The 15,377-nt window shown below is 47.4% G+C and overlaps 1 protein-coding gene across 1 annotated transcript in view; it reads left to right on the forward strand.

Moving 5' to 3' along the window:
• The window catches only part of ism1 (isthmin 1), a 105,364-nt gene extending 91,924 nt beyond the window's left edge, over positions 1–13,440 (forward strand). The window contains exon 7 of the mRNA XM_064924481.1: positions 11,286–13,440. Coding sequence (XP_064780553.1) covers positions 11,286–11,803 — 518 coding nt within the window. The 3' untranslated portion in view covers positions 11,804–13,440. The remainder of the gene's footprint in view (positions 1–11,285) is intronic.
• Positions 13,441–15,377: the final 1,937 nt, after the last annotated feature.

Consider the following 15,377-nt stretch of genomic DNA (forward strand, 5'->3'; position numbering starts at 1 on the left):
GAAATCCAGACTAACTCTCTGTCTTCTAGACCCAGACAGCTGTAGGGAGAGATCCAGACTAACTAACTCTTCTAGACCCAGACAGCTGTAGGAGAGAACCAGACTAACTAACTCTGTCTCTGCTAGACCCAGACAGCTGTAGGGAGAGATCCAGACTAACTCTGTCTCTGCTAGACCCAGACAGCTGTAGGGAGAGATCCAGACTAACTCTGTCTCTGCTAGACCCAGACAGCTGTAGGGAGAGATCCAGACTAACTAACTCTGTCTCTGCTAGACCCAGACAGCTGTAGGGAGAGATCCAGACTAACTCTCTGTCTTCTAGACCCAGACAGCTGTAGGGAGAGATCCAGACTAACTCTGTCTCTCTCTTCTAGACCCAGACAGCTGTAGGGAGAGATCCAGACTAACTAACTCTGTCTCTGCTAGACCCAGACAGCTGTAGGGAGAGATCCAGACTAACTATGTCTCTCTCTTCTAGACCCAGACAGCTGTAGGGAGAGATCCAGACTAACTATGTCTCTCTCTTCTAGACCCAGACAGCTGTAGGGAGAGATCCAGACTAACTAACTCTTCTAGACCCAGACAGCTGTAGGGAGAGATCCAGACTAACTAACTCTTCTAGACCCAGACAGCTGTAGGGAGAGAACCAGACTAACTAACTCTGTCTCTGCTAGACCCAGACAGCTGTAGGGAGAGATCCAGACTAACTCTGTCTCTGCTAGACCCAGACAGCTGTAGGGAGAGATCCAGACTAACTCTGTCTCTGCTAGACCCAGACAGCTGTAGGGAGAGATCCAGACTAACTAACTCTGTCTCTGCTAGACCCAGACAGCTGTAGGGAGAGATCCAGACTAACTCTCTGTCTTCTAGACCCAGACAGCTGTAGGGAGAGATCCAGACTAACTCTGTCTCTCTCTTCTAGACCCAGACAGCTGTAGGGAGAGATCCAGACTAAATAACTCTGTCTCTGCTAGACCCAGACAGCTGTAGGGAGAGATCCAGACTAACTCTCTGTCTTCTAGACCCAGACAGCTGTAGGGAGAGATCCAGACTAACTATGTCTCTCTCTTCTAGACCCAGACAGCTGTAGGGAGAGATCCAGACTAACTATGTCTCTCTCTGCTAGACCCAGACAGCTGTAGGGAGAGATCCAGACTAACTCTGTCTCTACTAGACCCAGACAGCTGTAGGGAGAGATCCAGACTAACTCTGTCTCTCTCTGCTAGAACCAGACAGCTGTAGGGAGAGATCCAGACTAACTAACTCTGTCTCTGCTAGACCCAGACAGCTGTAGGGAGAGATCCAGACTAACTCTCTGTCTTCTAGACCCAGACAGCTGTAGGGAGAGATCCAGACTAACTCTGTCTCCCTCTTCTAGATCCAGACAGCTGTAGGGAGAGATCCAGACTAACTCTGTCTCTCTCTGCTAGACCCAGACAGCTGTAGGGAGAGATCCAGACTAACTAACCCTGTCTCTGCTAGACCCAGACAGCTGTAGGGTGAGATCCAGACTAACTCTCTGTCTTCTAGACCCAGACAGCTGTAGGGAGAGATCCAGACTAACTCTGTCTCTCTCTTCTAGACCCAGACAACTGTAGGGAGAGATCCAGACTAACTCTCTGTCTTCTAGACCCAGACAGCTGTAGGGAGAGATCCAGACTAACTCTGTCTCTCTCTTCTAGACCCAGACAGCTGTAGGGAGAGATCCAGACTAACTCTGTCTCTCTCTGCTAGACCCAGACAGCTGTAGGGAGAGATCCAGACTAACTAACTCTGTCTCTGCTAGACCCAGACAGCTGTAGGGAGAGATCCAGACTAACTATGTCTCTTCTAGACCCAGACAGCTGTAGGGAGAGATCCAGACTAACTCTGTCTTTGCTAGACCCAGACAGCTGTAGGGAGAGATCCAGACTAACTCTGTCTCTTCTAGACCCAGACAGCTGTAGGGAGATCCAGACTAATTCTGTCTCTGCTAGACCCAGACAGCTGTAGGGAGAGATCCAGACTAACTGTCTCTCTTCTAGACCCAGACAGCTGTAGGGAGAGATCCAGACTAACTCTGTCTCTCTCTTCTAGACCCAGACAGCTGTAGGGAGAGATCCAGACTAACTCTGTCTCTCTCTGCTAGACCCAGACAGCTGTAGGGAGAGATCCAGACTAACTAACTCTGTCTCTGCTAGACCCAGACAGCTGTAGGGAGAAATCCAGACTAACTCTCTGTCTTCTAGACCCAGACAGCTGTAGGGAGAGATCCAGACTAACTAACTCTTCTAGACCCAGACAGCTGTAGGGAGAGAACCAGACTAACTAACTCTGTCTCTGCTAGACCCAGACAGCTGTAGGGAGAGATCCAGACTAACTCTGTCTCTGCTAGACCCAGACAGCTGTAGGGAGAGATCCAGACTAACTCTGTCTCTGCTAGACCCAGACAGCTGTAGGGAGAGATCCAGACTAACTAACTCTGTCTCTGCTAGACCCAGACAGCTGTAGGGAGAGATCCAGACTAACTCTCTGTCTTCTAGACCCAGACAGCTGTAGGGAGAGATCCAGACTAACTCTGTCTCTCTCTTCTAGACCCAGACAGCTGTAGGGAGAGATCCAGACTAACTAACTCTGTCTCTGCTAGACCCAGACAGCTGTAGGGAGAGATCCAGACTAACTCTCTGTCTTCTAGACCCAGACAGCTGTAGGGAGAGATCCAGACTAACTATGTCTCTCTCTTCTAGACCCAGACAGCTGTAGGGAGAGATCCAGACTAACTAACTCTTCTAGACCCAGACAGCTGTAGGGAGAGATCCAGACTAACTAACTCTGTCTCTGCTAGACCCAGACAGCTGTAGGGAGAGATCCAGACTAACTCTGTCTCTGCTAGACCCAGACAGCTGTAGGGAGAGATCCAGACTAACTCTGTCTCTGCTAGACCCAGACAGCTGTAGGGAGAGATCCAGACTAACTAACTCTGTCTCTGCTAGACCCAGACAGCTGTAGGGAGAGATCCAGACTAACTCTCTGTCTTCTAGACCCAGACAGCTGTAGGGAGAGATCCAGACTAACTCTGTCTCTCTCTTCTAGACCCAGACAGCTGTAGGGAGATCCAGACTAACTAACTCTGTCTCTGCTAGACCCAGACAGCTGTAGGGAGAGATCCAGACTAACTCTCTGTCTTCTAGACCCAGACAGCTGTAGGGAGAGATCCAGACTAACTATGTCTCTCTCTTCTAGACCCAGACAGCTGTAGGGAGAGATCCAGACTAACTAACTCTTCTAGACCCAGACAGCTGTAGGGAGAGATCCAGACTAACTAACTCTGTCTCTGCTAGACCCAGACAGCTGTAGGGAGAGATCCAGACTAACTCTCTGTCTTCTAGACCCAGACAGCTGTAGGGAGAGATCCAGACTAACTCTGTCTCCCTCTTCTAGATCCAGACAGCTGTAGGGAGAGATCCAGACTAACTCTGTCTCTCTCTGCTAGACCCAGACAGCTGTAGGGAGAGATCCAGACTAACTAACCCTGTCTCTGCTAGACCCAGACAGCTGTAGGGTGAGATCCAGACTAACTCTCTGTCTTCTAGACCCAGACAGCTGTAGGGAGAGATCCAGACTAACTATGTCTCTCTCTTCTAGACCCAGACAGCTGTAGGGAGAGATCCAGACTAACTAACTCTTCTAGACCCAGACAGCTGTAGGGAGAGATCCAGACTAGCTCTGTCTCTCTCTGCTAGACCCAGACAGCTGTAGGGAGAGATCCGGACTAACTCTCTGTCTTCTAGACCCAGACAGCTGTAGGGAGAGATCCAGACTAACTAACTCTGTCTCTGCTAGACCCAGACAGCTGTAGGGAGATCCAGACTAACTATGTCTCTTCTAGACCCAGACAGCTGTAGGGAGAGATCCAGACTAACTCTGTCTCTGCTAGACCCAGACAGCTGTAGGGAGAGATCCAGACTAACTCTGTCTCTTCTAGACCCAGACAGCTGTAGGGAGAGATCCAGACTAACTCTGTCTCTGCTAGACCCAGACAGCTGTAGGGAGAGATCCAGACTAACTCTCTCTCTTCTAGACCCAGACAGCTGTAGTGAGAGATCCAGACTAACTCTGTCTCTCTCTTCTAGACCCAGACAGCTGTAGGGAGAGATCCAGACTAACTCTGTCTCTCTCTGCTAGACCCAGACAGCTGTAGGGAGATCCAGACTAACTAACTCTGTCTCTGCTAGACCCAGACAGCTGTAGGGAGAAATCCAGACTAACTCTCTGTCTTCTAGACCCAGACAGCTGTAGGGAGAGATCCAGACTAACTCTGTCTCTCTCTGCTAGACCCAGACAGCTGTAGGGAGAGATCCAGACTAACTAACTCTGTCTCTGCTAGACCCAGACAGCTGTAGGGAGAAATCCAGACTAACTCTCTGTCTTCTAGACCCAGACAGCTGTAGGGAGAGATCCAGACTAACTAACTCTTCTAGACCCAGACAGCTGTAGGGAGAGATCCAGACTAACTAACTCTGTCTCTGCTAGACCCAGACAGCTGTAGGGAGAGATCCAGACTAACTCTGTCTCTGCTAGACCCAGACAGCTGTAGGGAGAGATCCAGACTAACTGTCTCTGCTAGACCCAGACAGCTGTAGGGAGAGATCCAGACTAACTCTGTCTCTTCTAGACCCAGACAGCTGTAGGGAGAGATCCAGACTAACTCTGTCTCTGCTAGACCCAGACAGCTGTAGGGAGAGATCCAGACTAACTCTCTCTTCTAGACCCAGACAGCTGTAGTGAGAGATCCAGACTAACTCTGTCTCTCTCCTCTACACCCAGACAGCTGTAGGGAGAGATCCAGACTAACTCTGTCTCTCTCTGCTAGACCCAGACAGCTGTAGGGAGAGATCCAGACTAACTAACTCTGTCTCTGCTAGACCCAGACAGCTGTAGGGAGAAATCCAGACTAACTCTCTGTCTTCTAGACCCAGACAGCTGTAGGGAGAGATCCAGACTAACTCTGTCTCTCTCTGCTAGACCCAGACAGCTGTAGGGAGAGATCCAGACTAACTAACTCTGTCTCTGCTAGACCCAGACAGCTGTAGGGAGAAATCCAGACTAACTCTCTGTCTTCTAGACCCAGACAGCTGTAGGGAGAGATCCAGACTAACTAACTCTTCTAGACCCAGACAGCTGTAGGGAGAGATCCAGACTAACTAACTCTGTCTCTGCTAGACCCAGACAGCTGTAGGGAGAGATCCAGACTAACTCTGTCTCTGCTAGACCCAGACAGCTGTAGGGAGAGATCCAGACTAACTCTGTCTCTCTCTTCTAGACCCAGACAGCTGTAGGGAGAGATCCAGACTAACTATGTCTCTTCTAGACCCAGACAGCTGTAGGGAGAGATCCAGACTAACTCTGTCTTTGCTAGACCCAGACAGCTGTAGGGAGAGATCCAGACTAACTCTGTCTCTTCTAGACCCAGACAGCTGTAGGGAGAGATCCAGACTAATTCTGTCTCTGCTAGACCCAGACAGCTGTAGGGAGAGATCCAGACTAACTCTCTCTCTTCTAGACCCAGACAGCTGTAGTGAGAGATCCAGACTAACTCTGTCTCTCTCTTCTAGACCCAGACAGCTGTAGGGAGAGATCCAGACTAACTCTGTCTCTCTCTGCTAGACCCAGACAGCTGTAGGGAGAGATCCAGACTAACTAACTCTGCCTCTGCTAGACCCAGACAGCTGTAGGGAGAAATCCAGACTAACTCTCTGTCTTCTAGACCCAGACAGCTGTAGGGAGAGATCCAGACTAACTAACTCTTCTAGACCCAGACAGCTGTAGGGAGAGAACCAGACTAACTAACTCTGTCTCTGCTAGACCCAGACAGCTGTAGGGAGAGATCCAGACTAACTCTGTCTCTGCTAGACCCAGACAGCTGTAGGGAGAGATCCAGACTAACTCTGTCTCTGCTAGACCCAGACAGCTGTAGGGAGAGATCCAGACTAACTAACTCTGTCTCTGCTAGACCCAGACAGCTGTAGGGAGAGATCCAGACTAACTCTCTGTCTTCTAGACCCAGACAGCTGTAGGGAGAGATCCAGACTAACTCTGTCTCTCTCTTCTAGACCCAGACAGCTGTAGGGAGAGATCCAGACTAACTAACTCTGTCTCTGCTAGACCCAGACAGCTGTAGGGAGAGATCCAGACTAACTATGTCTCACTCTTCTAGACCCAGACAGCTGTAGGGAGAGATCCATACTAACTATGTCTCTCTTCTAGACCCAGACAGCTGTAGGGAGAGATCCAGACTAACTAACTCTTCTAGACCCAGACAGCTGTAGGGAGAGATCCAGACTAACTAACTCTGTCTCTGCTAGACCCAGACAGCTGTAGGGAGAGATCCAGACTAACTCTGTCTCTGCTAGACCCAGACAGCTGTAGGGAGAGATCCAGACTAACTCTGTCTCTGCTAGACCCAGACAGCTGTAGGGAGAGATCCAGACTAACTAACTCTGTCTCTGCTAGACCCAGACAGCTGTAGGGAGAGATCCAGACTAACTCTCTGTCTTCTAGACCCAGACAGCTGTAGGGAGAGATCCAGACTAACTCTGTCTCTCTCTTCTAGACCCAGACAGCTGTAGGGAGAGATCCAGACTAACTAACTCTGTCTCTGCTAGACCCAGACAGCTGTAGGGAGAGATCCAGACTAACTCTCTGTCTTCTAGACCCAGACAGCTGTAGGGAGAGATCCAGACTAACTATGTCTCTCTCTTCTAGACCCAGACAGCTGTAGGGAGAGATCCAGACTAACTATGTCTCTCTCTGCTAGACCCAGACAGCTGTAGGGAGAGATCCAGACTAACTCTGTCTCTACTAGACCCAGACAGCTGTAGGGAGAGATCCAGACTAACTCTGTCTCTCTCTGCTAGAACCAGACAGCTGTACTGAGAGATCCAGACTAACTAACTCTGTCTCTGCTAGACCCAGACAGCTGTAGGGAGAGATCCAGACTAACTCTCTGTCTTCTAGACCCAGACAGCTGTAGGGAGAGATCCAGACTAACTCTGTCTCCCTCTTCTAGATCCAGACAGCTGTAGGGAGAGATCCAGACTAACTCTGTCTCTCTCTGCTAGACCCAGACAGCTGTAGGGAGAGATCCAGACTAACTAACCCTGTCTCTGCTAGACCCAGACAGCTGTAGGGAGAGATCCAGACTAACTCTGTCTCCCTCTTCTAGATCCAGACAGCTGTAGGGAGAGATCCAGACTAACTCTGTCTCTCTCTGCTAGACCCAGACAGCTGTAGGGAGAGATCCAGACTAACTAACCCTGTCTCTGCTAGACCCAGACAGCTGTAGGGTGAGATCCAGACTAACTCTCTGTCTTCTAGACCCAGACAGCTGTAGGGAGAGATCCAGACTAACTCTGTCTCTCTCTTCTAGACCCAGACAACTGTAGGGAGAGATCCAGACTAACTCTCTGTCTTCTAGACCCAGACAGCTGTAGGGAGAGATCCAGACTAACTCTGTCTCTCTCTTCTAGACCCAGACAGCTGTAGGGAGAGATCCAGACTAACTCTGTCTCTCTCTGCTAGACCCAGACAGCTGTAGGGAGAGATCCAGACTAACTAACTCTGTCTCTGCTAGACCCAGACAGCTGTAGGGAGAGATCCAGACTAACTATGTCTCTTCTAGACCCAGACAGCTGTAGGGAGAGATCCAGACTAACTCTGTCTTTGCTAGACCCAGACAGCTGTAGGGAGAGATCCAGACTAACTCTGTCTCTTCTAGACCCAGACAGCTGTAGGGAGAGATCCAGACTAATTCTGTCTCTGCTAGACCCAGACAGCTGTAGGGAGAGATCCAGACTAACTCTCTCTCTTCTAGACCCAGACAGCTGTAGTGAGAGATCCAGACTAACTCTGTCTCTCTCTTCTAGACCCAGACAGCTGTAGGGAGAGATCCAGACTAACTCTGTCTCTCTCTGCTAGACCCAGACAGCTGTAGGGAGAGATCCAGACTAACTAACTCTGTCTCTGCTAGACCCAGACAGCTGTAGGGAGAAATCCAGACTAACTCTCTGTCTTCTAGACCCAGACAGCTGTAGGGAGAGATCCAGACTAACTAACTCTTCTAGACCCAGACAGCTGTAGGGAGAGAACCAGACTAACTAACTCTGTCTCTGCTAGACCCAGACAGCTGTAGGGAGAGATCCAGACTAACTCTGTCTCTGCTAGACCCAGACAGCTGTAGGGAGAGATCCAGACTAACTCTGTCTCTGCTAGACCCAGACAGCTGTAGGGAGAGATCCAGACTAACTAACTCTGTCTCTGCTAGACCCAGACAGCTGTAGGGAGAGATCCAGACTAACTCTCTGTCTTCTAGACCCAGACAGCTGTAGGGAGAGATCCAGACTAACTCTGTCTCTCTCTTCTAGACCCAGACAGCTGTAGGGAGAGATCCAGACTAACTAACTCTGTCTCTGCTAGACCCAGACAGCTGTAGGGAGAGATCCAGACTAACTCTCTGTCTTCTAGACCCAGACAGCTGTAGGGAGAGATCCAGACTAACTATGTCTCTCTCTTCTAGACCCAGACAGCTGTAGGGAGAGATCCAGACTAACTAACTCTTCTAGACCCAGACAGCTGTAGGGAGAGATCCAGACTAACTAACTCTGTCTCTGCTAGACCCAGACAGCTGTAGGGAGAGATCCAGACTAACTCTGTCTCTGCTAGACCCAGACAGCTGTAGGGAGAGATCCAGACTAACTCTGTCTCTGCTAGACCCAGACAGCTGTAGGGAGAGATCCAGACTAACTAACTCTGTCTCTGCTAGACCCAGACAGCTGTAGGGAGAGATCCAGACTAACTCTCTGTCTTCTAGACCCAGACAGCTGTAGGGAGAGATCCAGACTAACTCTGTCTCTCTCTTCTAGACCCAGACAGCTGTAGGGAGAGATCCAGACTAACTAACTCTGTCTCTGCTAGACCCAGACAGCTGTAGGGAGAGATCCAGACTAACTCTCTGTCTTCTAGACCCAGACAGCTGTAGGGAGAGATCCAGACTAACTATGTCTCTCTCTTCTAGACCCAGACAGCTGTAGGGAGAGATCCAGACTAACTAACTCTTCTAGACCCAGACAGCTGTAGGGAGAGATCCAGACTAACTAACTCTGTCTCTGCTAGACCCAGACAGCTGTAGGGAGAGATCCAGACTAACTCTCTGTCTTCTAGACCCAGACAGCTGTAGGGAGAGATCCAGACTAACTCTGTCTCCTCTTCTAGATCCAGACAGCTGTAGGGAGAGATCCAGACTAACTCTGTCTCTCTCTGCTAGACCCAGACAGCTGTAGGGAGAGATCCAGACTAACTAACCCTGTCTCTGCTAGACCCAGACAGCTGTAGGGTGAGATCCAGACTAACTCTCTGTCTTCTAGACCCAGACAGCTGTAGGGAGAGATCCAGACTAACTATGTCTCTCTCTTCTAGACCCAGACAGCTGTAGGGAGAGATCCAGACTAACTAACTCTTCTAGACCCAGACAGCTGTAGGGAGAGATCCAGACTAGCTCTGTCTCTCTCTGCTAGACCCAGACAGCTGTAGGGAGAGATCCGGACTAACTCTCTGTCTTCTAGACCCAGACAGCTGTAGGGAGAGATCCAGACTAACTAACTCTGTCTCTGCTAGACCCAGACAGCTGTAGGGAGAGATCCAGACTAACTATGTCTCTTCTAGACCCAGACAGCTGTAGGGAGAGATCCAGACTAACTCTGTCTCTGCTAGACCCAGACAGCTGTAGGGAGAGATCCAGACTAACTCTGTCTCTTCTAGACCCAGACAGCTGTAGGGAGAGATCCAGACTAACTCTGTCTCTGCTAGACCCAGACAGCTGTAGGGAGAGATCCAGACTAACTCTCTCTCTTCTAGACCCAGACAGCTGTAGTGAGAGATCCAGACTAACTCTGTCTCTCTCTTCTAGACCCAGACAGCTGTAGGGAGAGATCCAGACTAACTCTGTCTCTCTCTGCTAGACCCAGACAGCTGTAGGGAGAGATCCAGACTAACTAACTCTGTCTCTGCTAGACCCAGACAGCTGTAGGGAGAAATCCAGACTAACTCTCTGTCTTCTAGACCCAGACAGCTGTAGGGAGAGATCCAGACTAACTCTGTCTCTCTCTGCTAGACCCAGACAGCTGTAGGGAGAGATCCAGACTAACTAACTCTGTCTCTGCTAGACCCAGACAGCTGTAGGGAGAAATCCAGACTAACTCTCTGTCTTCTAGACCCAGACAGCTGTAGGGAGAGATCCAGACTAACTAACTCTTCTAGACCCAGACAGCTGTAGGGAGAGATCCAGACTAACTAACTCTGTCTCTGCTAGACCCAGACAGCTGTAGGGAGAGATCCAGACTAACTCTGTCTCTGCTAGACCCAGACAGCTGTAGGGAGAGATCCAGACTAACTGTCTCTGCTAGACCCAGACAGCTGTAGGGAGAGATCCAGACTAACTCTGTCTCTTCTAGACCCAGACAGCTGTAGGGAGAGATCCAGACTAACTCTGTCTCTGCTAGACCCAGACAGCTGTAGGGAGAGATCCAGACTAACTCTCTCTCTTCTAGACCCAGACAGCTGTAGTGAGAGATCCAGACTAACTCTGTCTCTCTCCTCTACACCCAGACAGCTGTAGGGAGAGATCCAGACTAACTCTGTCTCTCTCTGCTAGACCCAGACAGCTGTAGGGAGAGATCCAGACTAACTAACTCTGTCTCTGCTAGACCCAGACAGCTGTAGGGAGAAATCCAGACTAACTCTCTGTCTTCTAGACCCAGACAGCTGTAGGGAGAGATCCAGACTAACTCTGTCTCTCTCTGCTAGACCCAGACAGCTGTAGGGAGAGATCCAGACTAACTAACTCTGTCTCTGCTAGACCCAGACAGCTGTAGGGAGAAATCCAGACTAACTCTCTGTCTTCTAGACCCAGACAGCTGTAGGGAGAGATCCAGACTAACTAACTCTTCTAGACCCAGACAGCTGTAGGGAGAGATCCAGACTAACTAACTCTGTCTCTGCTAGACCCAGACAGCTGTAGGGAGAGATCCAGACTAACTCTGTCTCTGCTAGACCCAGACAGCTGTAGGGAGAGATCCAGACTAACTCTGTCTCTGCTAGACCCAGACAGCTGTAGTGAGAGATCCAGACTAACTAACTCTGTCTCTGCTAGACCCAGACAGCTGTAGGGAGAGATCCAGACTAACTCTGTCTCTGCTAGACCCAGACAGCTGTAGGGAGAGATCCAGACTAACTAACTCTGTCTCTTCTAGACACGGACAGCTGTGAACGCTGGATGAACTGTAAATCTGAGTTCCTGAAGAAATACATGACCAAAGTCTCCAACGACCTCCCCAGCTGCCCCTGCTCCTACCCCACCGAGGTGGCCTACAGCACGGCCGACGTCCCCGACCCCGCCACAAGCCGGGACTTCCGCTGGAAAGACGCCAGCGGCCCCAAGGAGAAACTAGAGATCTACAAACCCACGGCCCGGTACTGCATCCGCTCCATGTTAACTCTAGAGTCCACTACTCTGGCCGCACAGCACTGCTGCTACAATGACAACATGAAGCTCATCACCCGGGGTAAAGGAGCAGGAACACCCAACCTCATCAGCAATGAGTTCTCTGCTGACCTCCACTACAAGGTCGACGTCCTGCCCTGGATCATCTGTAAGGGGGACTGGAGTCGCTATAACCAGGTCAGGCCTCCTAACAACGGGCAGAAATGTCCAGACAACCCGCTGGATGAGGATTATCACAAACAGGTGGAGGACGCTCGAGAGTTTTAGAACTGGAGAGATGAACATGTGAAAGAGGAGAAAGAGAGAGAGAGAAAAAAAAATGAAAACGATCTGAGAAATGTTTATGAATCTGGTACTTCAATTGGTGCTTCAAACCATCCGTGAGTGTTTTTAGACTTTGGAACCAGGACTGTCTGTTGATCAGCCAACGTGATGAAGAGACAACTTGAACACGATGAACTGTTCTCGTCTTCACCATAATCACAGTCTATAAGTCATGTCAGGTCTTTATTTCTATGACATATCAAATCAAATTATATTCAAAGTAAAACTGTATGATGGATTTTTGACAAATATTTTTTCTGATAATAATTCTATAAATGTTTGGTTTAAAAGGGATAGCTTGGTTTAGCTTCATAAAAAGGGAAAATTACTTTTCATGTTTTAGATTTGTTTTGTAAGTTTTTAGTTTGTTTCTGATTGGCCAGAAGGAGAGCACAGGGATTCTTAATTGGCTGAATCATCAGATCCAAATCTCCATGTTTTGAGTCACACCCTCTCAACCTATCAGAAGAGAGAGAGAGAGAGACCCCTGACCTATCAGAAGAGAGAGAGAGAGAGAGAGAGACATCCCTGACCTATCAGAAGAGAGAGAGAGACATCCCTGACCTATCAGAAGAGACATAAGAGAGACATCCCTGACCTATCAGAAGAGACAGAGAAGATCCCTGATCTATCAGAAGAGAGAGAGATAGAGAGACAGAGAAGATCCCTGACCTATCAGAAGAGAGAGAGAGACATACCTGACCTATCAGAAGAGAGAGAGATCCCTGACCTATCAGAAGAGAGAGAGAGACATACCTGACCTATCAGAAGAGAGAGAGATCCCTGACCTATCAGAAGCGAGAGACAGAGAGAGATCCCTGACCTATCAGAAGCGAGAGACAGAGAGAGAGAGATCCCTGACCTATCAGAAGCGAGAGACAGAGAAAGAGAGATCCCTGACCTATCAAAAGCGAGAGAGAGAGAGAGAGATCCCTGACCTATCAGAAGCGAGAGAGAGAGAGAGAGAGATCCCTGACCTATCAGAATCAGAAAGTGTCTTTGTGCTGTGGATATCACAGTTGTAACTGCGTGTAAAGGAGTCTTGTAACATCCAGAATCTACAGAGCGATGGGTTAGCATTCTGCTCATTGGTAGCTGTAATATTCAGGTTTCCATATTTGTTCCCATGTATGCTTCTACGCTTGTTTATTTAGCATGCCGTTTTTCTTCTTCTTTACCCAATCTCCCCTCTTCCGTATCGATTCCTCCCTCCAGATCATTATCTCCGGTATAACAAAAAAAACGCGTTATTTTTGTAGAGTATTTATTAAGCTGTAGATGTATGTCCCAAAATGTTGGGTGTCCATGATCGTTGTCGTTGATTGGTTTCTGACTAGATGCTAACTTGAGATGGGACCCGCACTCAAACGAAATCATCACGATTGGCTTAAATCGTTCATTGATTGATATTGATCAGAGATTTTCAGCCAAAAACATGGATTGAGCCGCTCATCTCCAGTTAGGATTCGGCCCAAAAAGAAAACAAGAATAGGAAATGTGTGAATACAGCTGTACGGGAAAAAAGATTGTGATATGAATGTTTAAATAAAAAATGTTTAAATAAAAAACATGAAGTAAAATGTAAGAGATAATGTACTTCCTGTATTTAATTTGTTCTATTAGTTTTATCTGTCCATTTATAATGGCGGTCTGTTCATAATGTGTAGGAGCCAGATTATACAGTCAGTAAAAAGAGGAATAAACAGAACACAACCTCTGAGATTTTTATAGAATAGGACTATTATCAAGTTTGTTTTAGGAATTAGGATGACTTGTTATTGGGATGACTTGTTATTGGGATGACGTGTTATTGGGATGACTTGTTATTGGGATGACTTGTTATTGGGATGACTTGTTATTAGGATGACTTGTTATTGGGATGACGTGTTATTGGGATGACTTGTTATTGGGATGACTTGTTATTAGGATGACTTGTTATTGGGATGACTTGTTATTGGGATGACTTGTTATTAGGATGACTTGTTATTGGGATGACTTGTTATTGGGATGACTTGTTATTGGGATGACTTGTTATTGGGATGACTTGTTATAAGGATAACTATCTTGTTATTGGGATGACTTGTTATTGGGATGACTTGTTATTGGGATGACTTGTTATTGGGATGACTTGTTATTGGGATGACTTGTTATTGGGATGACTTGTTATTGGGATGACTTGTTATTGGGATGACGTGTTATTGGGATGACTTGTTATTGGGATGACTTGTTATTAGGATGACTTGTTATTGGGATGACGTGTTATTGGGATGACTTGTTATTGGGATGACTTGTTATTAGGATGACTTGTTATTGGGATGACTTGTTATTGGGATGACTTGTTATTGGGATGACTTGTTATTGGGATGACTTGTTATAAGGATAACTATCTTGTTATTGGGATGACTTGTTATTGGGATGACTTGTTATTGGGATGACTTGTTATTGGGATGACTTGTTATTGGGATGACTTGTTATTGGGATGACTTGTTATAAGGATAACTATCTTGTTATTGGGATGACTTGTTATTGGGATGACTGGTTATTGGGATGACTTGTTATTAGTATGACTGGTTATAAGGATAACTATCTTGTTATTGGGATGACTTGTTATTGGGATGACTTGTTATAAGGATAACTATCTTGTTATTGGGATGACTGGTTATTGGGATGACTGGTTATTGGGATGACTTGTTATTAGTATGACTGGTTATAAGGATAACTATCTTGTTATTGGGATGACTTGTTATCGGGATGACTGGTTATTGGGATGACTGGTTATTGGGATGACTTGTTATTAGTATGACTGGTTATTGGGATGACTTGTTATTGGGATGACTGGTTATTGGGATGACTTGTTATTGGGATGACTTGTTATTGGGATGACTTGTTATTGGGATGACTTGTTATTGGGATGACTTGTTATTGGGATGACTGGTTATTGGGATGACTGGTTATTGGGATGACTTGTTATTAGGATGACTTGTTATTGGGATGACTTGTTATTAGGATGACTGGTTATTGGGATGACTGGTTATTGGGATGACTGGTTATTAGGATGACTTGTTATTAGGATGACTTGTTATAAGGATGACTATCTTGTTATTGGGATGACTGGTTATTGGGATGACTGGTTATTAGGATGACTTGTTATTAGGATGACTGGTTATTTAGATGACTTGTTATTAGGATGACTGGTTATTGGGATGACTTGTTATTAGGATGACTTGTTATTGGGATAACTATCTTGTTATTGGGATGACTTGTTATTGGGATGACTTGTTATTAGGATGACTTGTTATTGGGATGACAGGTTATTGGGATGACTTGTTATTGGGATGACTGGTTATTGGGATGACTGGTTATTGGGATGACTTGTTATTAGGATGACTTGTTATTGGGATGACTTGTTATTAGGATGACTGGTTATTGGGATGACTGGTTATTGGGATGACTGGTTATTAGGATGACTTGTTATTAGGATGACTTGTTATAAGGATGACTATCTTGTTATTGGGAT

This window comes from Oncorhynchus masou, chromosome 18 (genome assembly GCF_036934945.1).
Source record: "Oncorhynchus masou masou isolate Uvic2021 chromosome 18, UVic_Omas_1.1, whole genome shotgun sequence".
Taxonomy (NCBI): Eukaryota; Metazoa; Chordata; class Actinopteri; order Salmoniformes; family Salmonidae; genus Oncorhynchus; species Oncorhynchus masou.